At 35.1% G+C, this 15,836-nt stretch overlaps 1 protein-coding gene and 1 long non-coding RNA gene across 2 annotated transcripts; both read right to left on the bottom strand.

Moving 5' to 3' along the window:
• Positions 1–5,335: 5,335 nt before the first annotated feature.
• LOC139989978 (transmembrane reductase CYB561D2-like) lies at positions 5,336–14,229 on the bottom strand. The gene is made up of 3 exons (XM_072008757.1): positions 14,076–14,229; positions 9,941–10,127; positions 5,336–7,216 (listed from the first exon to the last, which is right to left on the bottom strand). The coding sequence occupies exons 2-3, from the start codon at positions 10,100–10,102 to the stop codon at positions 6,695–6,697; spliced, it is 684 nt and encodes a 227-aa protein (XP_071864858.1). The 5' UTR covers positions 10,103–10,127; positions 14,076–14,229; the 3' UTR covers positions 5,336–6,694.
• On the bottom strand, positions 8,600–9,934 carry LOC139989987 (uncharacterized). The gene is made up of 2 exons (XR_011800457.1): positions 9,384–9,934; positions 8,600–9,282 (listed from the first exon to the last, which is right to left on the bottom strand). It is a non-coding gene; the product is annotated as an uncharacterized lncRNA (long non-coding RNA).
• Positions 14,230–15,836: the final 1,607 nt, after the last annotated feature.

The following is a 15,836-nucleotide window of genomic DNA, read 5'->3' on the forward strand; positions in this document are numbered from 1 at the left end:
AGCGAAATGTAACACTTACAAATTTTTAAAAATTTATATTAGCTTTCATATCTTCAAAATTTATAGAACTATAATTATTTGTTATATCGACGTGGCTACCGTTACTTCTTATATTCAATTCATTATGTTTCATTACTTTTAACATTCAGAAATTAATTTGTGCAAATATTAAGTATTTCGCAATTTCCAGCTAACAATATCGTTAGACAGGGAATCACGTTTTTTTCGATTTTATCTTAAATTTTGTCACATGTAGCATAAGCAGGTCGACTATCTGCCTGGTTTGTATATTAAAAGCTTATATTTTTCGATCGTTGTACGCAGGAGTTATTTCGGTTAAGAGATTCAGGGAGAAGCAGCTACTTCGATAGTTTAATTCTGTAGTCTATAAACTGAGCTTAGAAACATAGGGGAGTTCCTTTTATTTTTTGCTATTAATATAGATAGGTGGTAGCCATATTTCTAAAGGGGATAACACAGGCCATTAAATCACTTTTATTTCTCCTTACACAAGACAAGATGAAAAATATATACCAAAATAGATATGAACTTCCCATTAAAAAATTTATCGATGTTTTCATTTTAAATAATTTTGAATAGCAGGAAGTAAGCGATATAAAGTCGTACCAGCTTAATTGTGAAAATCATTATATTAGTAATAAATAATGTGCGTTTAGAGCTTTTTGTAATCCTATTAGTTTCTTTCTTTACAAATCATTCCGTCGAGTTCTGCATTAATTTTCTTTTATATACATATATATACGTACTTATTATAGAAACTTACTAAGTATATTATTATTAATTGTATAGAAATTAGATATGCACATATTAAACTCCTTTTCCAAAATTACAAAAGAAGAAAAACGAAAGGAAAAGGTCGTGATCCTTTATGTACGATATTTTCAGCCAACGAATACTTCGCCCGCTTAAACTTGCAATTCGATCGCATCCACAGTTGGAGGATGACAAACACTTGATCTGTCCTTGTTAAACTTAAAAAGACAAAAAAAAAGAACTCTATTTTCTCGTAGATCGACTGTCGAATGTTTCCGCGTGTATAACGCCTCCAATTCCCGTTATCAATTATAATATCTATTTTCCAACTGCGTAAACTGTTCAGGGTTTCACCTAGTCTAAGGTGTGAACCATAGACACTGAGACGATGGAAGGGTATTTAGAACGAAGAGGGAAGAAGGAGGAAAGAGGAGAGGGTTGTGTCGTTTGACGGTTCAGCGAGGAAAGCGTTTCGGATCATTTCAGACCTAAAAATAGGAATTATAAAATAAACGTTTAAGTCAGTGATGCGATTTCTTTTTTTTTTTTTTTTTTTCGCTGCGTTTCGTTGAGTGAGTGCACACGACGAAAAACGTGCGGAAAATATGTATAAGTGTACTGTTCTAGAGTAACAAGGGCCTAACTCCACTTTTTATATTCTTAACAGTCCACGTATTCGCGTTCATTGGTAACGTACACAATTTTTATTATCACAAATTGACTGGTCTCGTTCTCCTCGTTGCTTCGTCGAAGTATTTTTCGTTTGCGCATAAAATGACCGTACCTAAAATTAGAGTATCGTTTTACAATCCTTTGACTTGTTGTTTACGTTAAATTCAACGAACAGGAAAAAATACAAGTTGCCGCGAAACTTTGCCCCTTAAAAATCTTTTTTTTTTTACACGGTGGTTCCTGGTTACAGGAACTTTCAGCAAACCGTTTTCATTAGAATAAGTTTCACGAGTTTTACGTAAACATGAAATTTGCAAGCGATGAAAATTTCGAAGCTTCCTGCAATTATACGACTCGTTCGTAAGAAATCGCATCGTTCTCGTTATATCTGTGATCAATATGGTTTGTAAGTAATCAAAGTGGACGTTAAGAGTAAATATTCGTCCTTTGCCATTAATCCTTTGCTCAAAGAGATGAACAAGTGGAGGAGGATTCACACTATTGGTGTATAAGATGTATTCTCGGTGACCTAATTAACATTTTAAAATCTAGTCGTTGTCAATACTCAGAGCTTCACATAAAGTAGGCAAAAATCGAATCTATTCATGTTCAAATATCGAAACCCAAAAGACTCTGTATCCCAGTTAGTCTTTCAGTTAATTGAATGTTCGAAATTCTTTCGATCCTTCATTTTACAAACATACGAATACGTACAAAACACGGTGATCAAAATATCAAGTATACAATTATCCATTAAGTATCATAGATTTTAATAATCTATCGTTTGTATTAAGATCCGTCCGTTTTCGATGAAACGTTCATTTCCTTTTCAACGAAATATTTCCGCTACTATTCGTTTAATGGGAAGAAGCATTAGAATAACCGCATAAGCTTCGTTTGGATTAGTCAATTTACTTCGATTCAACAAATTTCAATTCGGGTAATACGAAACCAGCCTGCAATTTTCATCTATTTTACTCGAATTTCTATACTTGTTCTCATCAATTACCAAAGACTCTTGATAGCATATGATTAGCAATATTTCACATACCGATACGAATGAATTTACTTGACCAAACGAAACTTAATTAAATATGCTTTCAGGTTTTAAAAACAAACTCGAGACCTTTCAGTTGTTCGTTGACTTAAAGAAATAATGTAATCTTACTTCTAAATTTTGTTTAGAACTTACTGATATGTACCGATGCTTCTTCTTATAAACTTTACATTCTGTTATATTTCGTATATATAAAATTTATTTATTATAAATATATGTTTCTAATCCAAAATTGTAATTTTTTACATACATCCGTAAATACGTTCCCTTCATTCTCCATCAAGTATCCTCTTGAAATCCAAGTAACTTAATTAATCTGAATGAAGGTACACGTACTGATATATTCGGATTAGACAGAAACGAAACTATACCGATAGGAACGCGAGAAACGCACTCCAACTAGCCATATCCGAGACATAATCAAAAAAGAAAAAAAAAGAAAGAAAAGAAAAGAAGAAACAAGAATTCTTCGTTTAAGGGAACCCTGACGAATGATTGTTCGATCGATGGATAGATTTTTCCAGCTCGAGAAACGCGATTAAAAAGAGCACTGAGAAACAATCGCGAGAGAAAAGAGAAGATATAAAGTGCTTGGGATTCGTGGGAAGAAAGGGTGACTGATAGATAAGTATTCGACACATGGTCGACTGTCCTAGATAGGGTTAAGATTTCGATGACGTAGAATTATCGGTAATAACGCGGTAACCTTGTTGCTATTACAATGAAACGTATAAAGACTCGTGGCTTAAATGGTTTGAATATTTCATTAATTAAATATAATTAGAAGAAAATAATTGCAATTATCTTCTCTGTATAATTTCCAACAAAATCTTATTTGATATTTAATATGATTTGTAAGTGGTTATCGATTTACGTCTCAAAGTACTCGAACTGAAAAATAATCTTCCTTTGGCTATTTCGTTTCTAAGTTGCTGCGGATCGTTCGTGCGAAGATTTCGATACGTGAATTCAGGGTTACCGAGTAATGTTTCGGATTTTACGTCACCAAGAGCAACCAGTAGAGCGAACAGTACAAAGTAACATGTCCTAGAGCTGATCGAGAAAGAGAAAAGCGTTCGAGAGCGAGGATAGTGTTAGGTGGTAGCAGATGCGTTATGTTTCATGGGAAACGACAGGATTAATATTCGTTCGCGTTAATAAGACAGATTGTTGTATGTTAGCGAGTATGTGTCTATGGAAAATCGTTGGATGTTGAAGAAATAGCATTAAAACCGCGATTTAATACGTTTGCTTCTGATACGCTACTCGTGTCTCTCAGAAAATTTCAATGTTTACTTTTAAAATCAGCCTATGATTCAGAAACCTTTTCAATTCCATTTCTTCAACTAATTCTTGTAAATCTTCGTATTTATTTCATTTTTGCGAGTTACATTATAAGGTACTTTACAGTTTCCTTGTTGTCATGTGATTTTGTTAATATAAGTTTATACTATTGATCAATAAGAAATGCTGACATTTCTTTATACTATTACTTATCAAATTTTTAGAAATTCATAGTTGCTACAGCTACAGGTTTTATTTCAGCTATTAGAAGATATCGCATTATTCGCGTTAATATACCATTTTCTTCTGCCATTGGACGTTATACACAATGTACGTGTAAGAAGAGAAATTCTTTTGTATGATAAAAATTTTATTTCGTACGTTACCATTGTTTCAAGATATATATACAAACATTTCAGATTTTACGATTTGTTTCCTTGGATTTGATTAATTATCTTTGCATTTAGCGCTTGGATAAATTATACGTACAAACAAATTTTTAATTTAGTAGACCTTAAATATTTCAAATCTAAAACTACACAGAAGACGATGTTTCTATAAGAGAAAATTGCGAAAATTGACAACTGATGTTTACAAATGTTGCTTTTATATATTCTACAAGTCGATTACGTAACACACATGTATCTTAGCAAAAATTTTAGAATCTTTTAAATTAGATTTAGTTAATTCTATCGATCCTATTGTTTTCACTAGAATTAACGTATACCTCAATCAAATTGTATATTTTCAACCAAACAGAGAGGCATACGGGAAACGTATAGACGAATGCATGATCAAACGCATGTAACTTCTAAGGCAGTGAAGCTACCGAAGGAATACGACAAAGCAATTTAAACGAAAAATCCAAAGTCGTGTTCTATCTATATCAAATAAACGTGCACCTAAATAATACGCAAACGCAAACACGTATACACGTATGTATATGTGTACATCAAACATGAATGTACGTACATATATATATATATATATACATATATATATGTATATAATACATTACGTGTTGTTACACAACGTTAACGATGATCCACACAAACAGATTACGAGAGGACGTTTTACGCGTGATTAGGTTCGATTTCGGATGTTTATCGTACGTTGACGATTACGAGGAATTTTAGAAGTTGGTCCAAGAAAAGGAGAAATTAAGGGGAAAGATGAGAGAAAGTGGAAAAAATACGATATATAAGAGACGATCAGATCATATCGAGGATAAGAAATTGTATTAATATACATGTACATTGCATTGCGGAAATATATACATTATGTAAATTCTATATATATATATATATACATATACATACATATGCATACATATATATATATATATATATGATGCGTGTGTAATTAATAAAGTGTTGATATATATGGTTGACGATAATGCCACCGCCTCTATTGTCTTCTCTATTCGTTTATTTAATAATCTTATGTTAAATGTCCAAGCAAATATTATTTCAATATATATATTTTATTTTTAAATAATATTATACGATACTATATAATGTCTTAATAAGTTAATATTACAAATCTGCATTATCTTTTTGGTAAACGTTTCTTATATGTACTACTTATTTATATATCTAAAAATATATGTTTTTCTCTTGCCAGGTGAGTTTACAAGCATTTTTGGTGCATTTATATAAACGTTTCATTTCTTTCCTTCTCTTCTCTTGTTTTCTTTCTTTTTTTTTTTTTTTTTTTGGCATATTAACTGTTCGATGAACACAATCGAGGTATAACAAATCTTTCTATTCGTTCATTTATGAATAATTCTACGAGTATCTGGTTAAACATGGCTTACTTAAATTATCACTCGTTTATTTTAACTTAAGCCTTGAGTTTGAATTTTACGATTAGCATTAATAGAGTTTTGTAGCTGGATATTTGAAAAGTATCGAACATCATCTTGATACCGTTAACAACGATCGAGACGATTATCTTAGGAATTAGAGAAATTATCTAAATCTAGCTTTAAAATTGGTCGTCGTAATCGCTGTACAATCATCGGAGGACGGAATGTCTGAATTATAAGTAGATTAACCCTTTGACATTGTTAACAGAATGATAAATAATTCAGAATGAACGATTTAGAAAATAATTATTTCTTCATCAGAAATCCTGTACATTTCCTGCTTCACGTACGAGAAATACATATTTTCAACTTTTTAAAAAAATAAATATATGAAAATTCAAAATGTGAAATTTATAGCGGATAATATATATTTAATACGTTTTGTCTGCTATACTAATGCCATACTAGTATGCTTGCTACGCCGTTAAATAGTAGAGAATGTTATTTCTTCCTTTCTTATAACGAAGAAAGCTTTGGATTTTGAAATCATAAAAAATAAAACTATTTCAATTATAGAGATCTGGATTATGATGTTTCAACGAAAATCAATCGTGGCAATTAACTCGATTAAATCTTATCTTACTACGTGACACGATAAAAGCGTCTTATCTATGTCAATGTAATCGACACGAAATACTTAATCCAATAAGAATATTTTTATAGATCGATCTCTATTGCTATGCTGATCTCTGATCGAATCTAGAGTAACGTAAGACAAATAAATCGCGTTTATTGAACAGACTACAAACAAACTCTGAACACAATCATGCTCTTGAATCTACTTCAGGCTTTGTTATAGTTATCCCATATGCAAAAAGGATGAGAATCTTTCTCGTTCATCGACGAGTACGTACATCACGTTTACCATGTACTTCATAAATCTTTAACATATTTCATTGGCTTTGAAAATCTAAAATTCTCTGCCTTCGTAGTCAAGTTGTTGAAGGTACGTTGATCCTGGATAAAAGCGTTGAAATTGTTTCCCTTTGCTACAGTACGTAGACGTTTGCTATAGTAATATACGATATTATACAGAGTAATTAGGTGGTAGCAGGTGGCGGACCGAAAACCACTCTGCTTCTCGAAACAGCTCCTAGAACCGGCTTCAGAAGGATGAAGAAACCCGCGATGAAGAACGCTGTGAACGTCAAGCTTCTTCCAGTATAGCCACCAGGCCACCATTTCGTGTACGTGCCCGTGATCAACGTCGCAAGCAAGAGCACCGTGACTATGATACCACCAAACGCGTGCATGATTTTCAGAAGAACCGGCCTGAAACGCGGATACAGCCACCTGGAATTGTTGGTGACGATGCCGAACGCAGCTGTTAGAAACGCCAAGATAATGCTGACCAATCCGAGGATCGCGTGAGGCGTGACAAAATGCGGATTATTGTTGTTGTTCTTGTTGACCACGATGATGATCAGTCCGACTAATACTAATGCTAGACCGGTGGCGTGCAGGATCCAGTGAATCGTTACTCTATTGACTCTGGACACCTTCCAGCCGACATACGCTTCGCCGGAAACGCTGAATATCGCCTCGGTTATCAGAAGACCCACCTGTATCGAGGAAAAAGTTGCTACTTAATCGATTGGCGTTTAAAGAATTTTGTATGGGAACAAAGGGAACAGATAAGTTTTGCTATGGGAATGGATGTCGGTTCGATCATGTGGAAAGTTTCGTAGGGTTTGAGTAGATTTGACGGAGATCGTTAGGTACCAGATTCCACAACGGAGTTGCGAAGTGTTTTTAGGTGATTGTCAAGGTTACTTTTAGTTAGTTTTATATTCTAAAATATCTATCATTTTAATATGTTTTCATTGGCTTATGAGGAATGTTTTGTATAGCGGGAGGGAGTCGCGAAGTGTCTTTTAGAGGGCGGTTCTAGATTGAAATATAGTACATCATTAAACATTTAATTTCTGCAAACTATTATATCGTATTTGCCCACTTCTTTCGACAGCGTTATGTAAATCATTCGCACTGTCGAAAATGTTTAAGTCTGTGATCTTGTTTCAATCGTTCTAAAAAGCTCAGTAACGCGATGACCACCGTGGCAGCCAACGTGTTTCTTAAAATTTCAATTTATAGCGTTACATCATTTACATCACTTACTGTGTCAGTGCACCATCTGCATGTTGATACCCAGATGGTAGAATCGCAATGTCCTAACTCTCAAAAATAGCAATTATTCCTGGCCGTGTCATAAACTCGGCCCAACGACGAGCTCTAACACGTAGCTTTAGTGTTTGACGAATTTGATAGGCAGAGCAATCGACAGCAATCGACAGAGAAAATAGCGATCGTTTTAGTTTACTCAGAGAATGTTGCAACCAATTTGCCGATCTGGGTCAACGGTGGATTCCTTCACCGTTTAATTCGGTGGATGTACAAGTGTGCACGCCTACGATGTTTTAAGGAGATAATGAATCGACATGATATCATTAGAAAGAAAGACGAAAAAAAAAAAGAATTTTAGTGATTAGATTAATCAATGAAGTTGGCTGGTTTCGTTTCTTCCTCTTTTTCTTCTTTTATCGCAGATCTTTGCTAAGTTTACTTCTTCTTTGTTACCAACATACTGCATACTCCAGATTCGATTATATTTGATTTATTTAAGAACATTGTTCGGAACACTAGTGAAGAAGTAGAACTTAGCATTCTTCCAAGTACGAGGATGATCTAAGAGTTGAGACACTTGGACGAAGGTCGCTTAATCATGTCTAGGATTTTATGTCTTTTACATACAAAACTCTTCAGAATGGTAGACGCACGATCATTTTATTTTTTCTTTTTTTTTTTTGCTTTGGAAACGTAAACAATGCTGTAAGTTTCAGATATCTTTCGCTATATTTGTTCTTTCATTAATGTCGTGGAAAATTACGTTTAATATTTTACGTACGTATGCTATCGTACTTATTATAGTCGCACAACAAGCTAAATATAGTCGTACAAGAAGGTATTCGTATTGTATTAACTGATAATGTTAATTAGTTGTATTAATTAATAGTATTCTATACGTATGATATTAGATAGTTGTGTGTTATGTCACGCGCCAGGATATTTGCAACCGTGAAAACAATAATTACGAGAAAATTAATCGGATGCCCGCGACGTTTTAATAGTCCCATGAATCACGGCTGTGATTCTGTGTTTCACAGAAAAATGTTTAATCCTCGTCGCAAATAAAATATGAAACGAATGATTTCAGCGTACGTCGATGTTGTAATTAGTCGTGAAGATATTTTAAACACGTCGTAAGGTAACTTCTATGACATATTACAAGCTTCGTTGTGTAGTTGGTGTGAAATACGAATTGCCTTTTCACCAAATGAAAAAGTTGCGGTTATCCACATAAACTGTCTTCCGCGTTCTATTCCCAATGGATGATATTTCATATTCCACACTTTCTATAAACTTCTGTTTCGTCAGCCTCCTTTGTACAGAAACTTATATCAAAAGGATTGATTTCAATCGAAGATTTTTCATATCGGCAAACACGGCGTTCTTCGGGTCATTTTTATTTTTATTTTTCTATCGTTAAGAAATTTCTTCAATTTCTCAAATTAACTAGGTGCTATCGTAAAATTTCACTCCATGAGAATTTTTTATTAGTATTCTTGTCCTTTAAAGATACCGTCGTGATGTTATTTCTACTATGTCGCGTATCGCAAACAGCTGCTCTTCTATTTCTCGCTTAATATCGAATAACAATAGAACAATTACCTGTCTTATTTCGTTTGGCGTTATTGAACTTCCAGATAAAAGAATACACTGTGGAGTGAAATTTCATGCGGAATAGCGTTTCACGCTTAAGGAAAATATGGAAGTAAGTTATCGATATAACGCGCAAATTTTCGCTTCAATTTTATGCTAAAGATTTCCTTAAAACGTTAAAAGTGTTTTCGTCAACTAGAACGAGATTGGAGCATAAAACGTTCGAGAATTAAGTTGCGAAGCTTTCCTCTCTTAAGCTTCGAAACTGAGAAACACCAATTTCCGTAACTTTGCAGCGTGTAAACAGAAGATTTATTGCCACCGTGGCATTACGAAACGCATTCGTCGCTGCAGGATGTTTGTCGACTTTAAACAAGAGAGTTGCACCGACTCTTCTTCTCGAATAAGAACCAACCTGTTGCTTCAACCGCTAATTTTTGTGCAAAGTAATTTTCAACATATCGAGTTACCGATGTAACGTAGGAGTCAAGCACCTACATTCCTGATCCACGTGCCTCTTTAATTGTTCCATTGTGCAATTAACGTTGGCCAAGTTGACTACTTACTCCGACGCTCATGCAAATGGGATGCCACGAGAAGAAGCTGTACTTTCCAAAGGCCAAAACCAAAATGTATATCACTGGCGCCAATAGGAGGATGTGTGTGAGGGCTGAAAATACCAGCATAATGGCACTCGGCGGGCCTTTGCCTGGAGGTTGGTCTGTCATTTTTAATTGGCTGTTATCCTTGCACCTGTGGGAAAAATTATTATATATTAATAATGGAAACAAGACAAATACGGATGATATTAGAGCGTTTCAAAATGTCAAAAAACATTGTTACTTTAATGTTTAGTAGTTGGAATGCCTTCGTTGGAAAATTGTTGTTAGAAGATGCTAGTTAAAAAGAGTTTCTCTTTAAAAAAATATATTATCATTTGAACGTTCAGTTAGTTGTTGTGGTGGATCAGGTAAAACGTTTGATTTCCGCTAGATCGATTAATTAATTTCAGTTGTATCTGCTTTGTTTCAGAGGTTCGATCTACGTTTAAAAATGGATCGTCGATGGACTTTATTAACAGCCTATTCGTTATTACACGCACGAAAGAGTTTAATTTGCAGCGTTGTAAAATGTTGCGAACAAACGCGATGAAATGAACGAACAAAATCGAAGCGAAAGTTTACAAAAATTCTTCAAAGTCCAGAAAATTCTGAACGTCCAGTGAATTTTGTTCATCGAAATCCAACAACAATTCTGTCCATCTCTAACTGCCTTGTCTTTCTGTAAGTATTTCCATCACCTTTAAATATATCTTCCATAACATTTAAATAAGTGAAAAAGTCCTGCTACTATGTATAATTCATCGGAGTGGTTTATGAATTTTTCGCTACATTTTTTACGTACATAATAATGTTGTCATATTTTGTAAAATTATCAGCCTATTCAACCGTTCACCTTTACAATTAGTAAGAGTCATATGCGTGGGTTTGGTCTTTAGATCGTAAGTAATTTAGCACTCGAAAGATCAAGATTACGATACGTCAATGACTAATGAACAAGTAGTTTGAAAATATCATTTAGCTTCGTAAAAATAATAAAATATTCGAGTTTTCAAAGATAGCAGATGTATCGTATAGACGATAAAGTTCTTAAAAATTGAGACGGACTAAGCTCCTTTTCTTCGATTTAGAAGAGAAACGATAAATTCCACACGACCTGAGCTGGTCTTTTGACGCAACTGCTCCTACGATCGTTTAAAATGCACGGCGTGTGATTCACTGCTAATTGCGCGACATGATTCTACGTTTCTTTCAGCTTCTATTTGTTCAAACACGCGGAAAATCGTGTCTTTTATGACAGTACGTAAGCACGAGCGCGATCAATGAAGCCACTGATTAAGTGAACGTCTGTCAAGATCGAGGGAGTCGATTATTGCTACAGTTCTGCTATGTTACAGCTGTCCGAGAGTCTTTGAAGTATTCTAAACCAACTCGAGCTTTGAGAAAATTCAATCAAACTTTACAGAACTCGTACAATAAATATTATCATACCGCAGTAAATTTGTAAATTCTCTTATTCGGAGTAAGCATATCAAATTTTGATAACAAGGAGCAGTGAAATGTCGATATTATGAAAAGAGGCAAACATATCGTAATTCAACACTAGGCAAATTAAACACGTTTCGAGTTGCTTTTGACCCGATTATCTACTCTTTCTCTTAAAAATATCTTTTAAATACGAAGAAAGATATAAAGAAATTGCTCTTTGTGCACGTTCTTTCTCATTCCAATTTTATGCTCGTGTTTCTCTCCGAAAATCAAAAATCTTTTTGTGTAGAAATTAGCAACGTAATTGAGTCAAACTGTATCGATTGGGGATTATCGTATGAGACTGTATTGCAGAAAAAAACGATCTACTCGAAAATCTAATTGCGCGGAAGGAAAAGATTGCGAATTAGTGCTTTATCATGAATTCTGCTCAATTCTATGAATGATTTATCGCGAACAAGAAGTTCAACGACACTCGTAAGTGCTACGATTCGATAAAACTAAAGTATGCTTGCAGACCGACGATTTAATGATAAATATAAGTGATGTAAGGAAAGCTATTAATATCATTGCATCGATCTAGACTCCGCGAAGATGCGTTTGAAAAATATGATGTTTGTATAAACATCGAGTAAGATTGTAAATCTATCGATAGAGAACTTCCGAGGTATTTTTTTTTTTTTTTTTGCCTGTAACTCGTTTGCAAGAAAAATTCGATTTCATGGATTATAAACATAACGTAGGAAACCTTTTACGGCATTGTAATTCGGCATGAAAGCAGTAAAAAATACTAATAAATGCGGATAGGGAAACGAGATTGCAGTATACGTAATCGTTTGCAGGAAGATTAACATCGAGTAATGTTGGATTTGCTATGAAAACACGAAGATGCGCGCAAATAAGCGGAGGAAAACAACGTGCCACAACGCTAATCTTAAAATTATATCACGACGAAGTGTCTTCGTATGCTCTGACAGCTGTCAGTACAATTATCATAGAATATATAACAAATATACCTATGAATGCGTTAAAAACGCAATAAATTATAAATATAGATCGAAGGAGTCCTAATTCGCAGTATGAAATTGTAAAATTCGAAGAAAATATCCGACGTTCCTATAGACTTTGGGATTACGAGTCGCGTGAGAAAATTTTGAAACGCCATTCAAATTTACACGTTCGTACGTAAATGGGAAAAAATACGAGTGGAATACAAACATGTATAGCACTTTGCTGATCCGTACTGTTCGAGTGGTAGATGCGATAATAGTGGTTGAATACTCTGTACGAGTAGTAATAATAGTATCGTAACAATATCATAACGAAGATTTCTTTATCAACGATACACAAATACTATCTGTTTACGCTGAAGCTTAGGAGCACTAAGGGCAAATAATAAGTAAGTTTTCGGTAAAAACATCCAGTACTTATCTAACGGTTATGTGAAACTGTGTTTATCATAATATAATTACGTCCGTTGTTGATGACGCAGACCGGCACACTTTCAGATACGCTCCACTTTCGCGGCTCGAGTGAATACACCGAGCGTATCACGCGAATCTCGCGTTTACGCGTAACTGTATCGAAAACGGGGCACGTTCGGGAACCTAGTTGCAGGAAAACTATCGCCAATCTTTCGTTGCATAAGCGACAGTGTAAAAATAGCCGTGCGATAACGAAGGTACCGATACTCTTGTACTATAATGAAAAGGAAAAGGCTGTTCGAGCAGGTCGAGAACTTAATTCGATGTAATTCTTTGGGTACCTTAAACGACGTCCGGAGCTAGGAGAATCGTCGTCGGTCGTTTGTATTCGTGACCGGGGCACAGATTTTTATCTCGTTTTAATTTGGTACAGAAAACTTGTGAGAAGTATGAATTACAAATGAGGCTTGGAAATTGAGGATTAAGAAATCGGTTTTACAAGTTCGTTTTAATTTAATCGGACGAACGTGTGTACAGAGTAACGTAATGTCATTTGTGAGATTAGTTAGTATCGATTGTTAATGTTTTGATTATGCAAAGATAATTCAAAATATATCCTGTTAAGAAGGACTTTGTTCTCCACTCTCATAGCTGAGAAACGATAATTACATTGAAAATTCTCTCTAACTACATTTACGCTATTAATATATATTTCTAATGTTATTAGCAACGCAATTGAAATTACAGATGGAGTTTTATGTGTACGTATCTAAGCTTGTATCTCTTCATACAGATGTTTCTACATTTATATGTTAATTTCTACGTTCATATGTTCTATATTTCTTTCTATAACTATCTGTTACACGGCAAAGAACGAACAAGATACTCTCAAACGTGGTCTATTTTTAATCAAAATTATCGACCATATTTCATTCGTCATGTTCGGCCCAATGCTACAAAAATAATGAAAAAGAAGTCACATCTCTATTAAGGATAACGAAACAGTTAGAAAATAGCATTCCGTTTTCAACCTGTTTTGAATCACACGATTTGAAAGAATCGAACTGAAACAAACTGAATTACGAAAATCTGCCGAGAAACTGCTACGGAAACTGAAAACTTCATCTTTTTCGATAACTCCAGTTGACCGATAAATAAACGCGTGCCTCTCGACCGCGTAAAATGTCCAAAGAATAAGCGTAGAAAGTGTGTTTTATCTAAGAACTCACCTCGATAGTCGTGGACTCACTGGATCGGATCTCCGAAGAGAAAGGCCACCGACGTGGACCGTTCGTGCTGAAAAAACGAAAACGAGCTCGGACAAAAACACAGAAGAGGAAGAACACGGAACGGCGTCCGCGCCTCGACTGAAAGCACGCGTCCTAGCATGGTCGCAACGATCTATCGCTGCGTTGCCGATACTTCTTACGAATGACGCGAGGAAAATCGTAGAGTAAACGCGGCCTTGGCGCGTCTAATCGCTACGATCTTCTCTTCGCATGTATAAAACGGGCACTGCGCTCGCAGCCTGCAGAGTCGGACCCATTGTTCGCCTCGTCATGGTGCGATATCGCGTGCCACCGATGTATACTGCTTTTCCTGGCACGTTTTCCTATTCTACTCGGTTTTCTTCCTCGCTAACTTTCGTATCGCGCGAGTAAAAATACGAGCAACAAGCTGCATCAACTTTCGCGTTGCACGATTCTATCATAATAGATAATACCTAATCATCTTGCAATTGTTACGAAAGATTTGTCATATTTTTCTTTTCTTTTTTTTTTTTTTTTTTTTTTTTACCGTTTAAGAGGAAACGACGATGGTTAACGAATAATAAAAAAAATTTGCCAAATACTTATCAAATAATCGCAAAGCGAATAAATAATCCGAAACTAATTAAATCAAGTAAACGTAGCAAACAGTTAGCGAATATATTAACGCGGTATTTCCTTCTAATTTATGACGATGTTATCGGAGAATATTTTCGGAATAAATTATGCTGCGCATAACGAGCTCATTTTTACGAAGGCGTAGTCGATTTAAACTATGCGTTGATATTACCGCGAGCTTTATAGCTGCACTTCGATGTTGAGTAGCTGCTGATTACGTGACCACGTGGCCCGATCCTGATACCAAGAATTCACGTTTCGCTTCTTTCCGCCTACTCTAACGAGGATATTTTTTTGATGGTAAATTCAGTCGAGAACGAGCGAGATAAAACGAATGTCTCTCAGCATTCGACTGCTGTGTACGTAAACACGACTTCCTCGTGCAGCAACAACTGATTTCCCACCGGATTGAACTTCTGTTTGGATGTTTTGTGTATGTTCACTTTTAGGTCGTTTGCGTAATTTTAGCTTCGCAGTTTATGAAACAATGCCGGCTTCTACAAAATTTGTATGTAGAGCAAAGATTCGCGCTTCGAATATTAAATTTTATCAACACGGAGGAAGAACTACGGACGAAAGTAGCCTTTGCCCGGGAGATCTAGGAAATGATGTCAAACGATCAAGGCAAATGGATCATCTCGTACGCAGAATTTTAAGCATGTGAAAATGGAGAAGATAAGGATATTTGTATGCGACGTGCAGTTGTGCGCGTCGATTATTACGAATTATAAATCGTCGGTTACATTTGTTGATGTTTAAAATCAATTAACGTATCGTACTTCGCGAAAACGCGATAGGATTCGTTTCGCTTAGTCATCGATGTCTCCCAACAGTGAATAATTATTAATCACTCGTCGATGAATTTATTGTCTGCGTTCATACATCTTCCTATGCATTTTACGATCCGTACTAATACAAATTGCACCTAATATAGATATTTCTTTGTCTTCCATAAAAGAAACTCCGCTGAACCAACGTTTCAGTTTCCACATTATGGGAAATATTTCCAAATGCAAGACTTCCGTAGAAAGAAATTACAAGAGACAAAGGATTCTAGATGAAAATCAAACTACCAGAACGTTTTTAATTAATACAAAGTAGATC

Source organism: Bombus fervidus, chromosome 1 (assembly GCF_041682495.2).
Source record: "Bombus fervidus isolate BK054 chromosome 1, iyBomFerv1, whole genome shotgun sequence".
NCBI classification, from domain to species: Eukaryota; Metazoa; Arthropoda; class Insecta; order Hymenoptera; family Apidae; genus Bombus; species Bombus fervidus.

Excerpts from the sequence above, each read along its gene's own strand:
- LOC139989978 (XM_072008757.1), bottom strand. The coding sequence starts at position 10,102 with ATGACAGACCAACCTCCAGGCAAAGGCCCGCCGAGTGCCATTATGCTG. Across the intron at positions 7,217-9,940 it reads CCATTTGCATGAGCGTCGGA|GTGGGTCTTCTGATAACCGA; the intron begins GTAAGTAGTCAA and ends TCCTCGATACAG.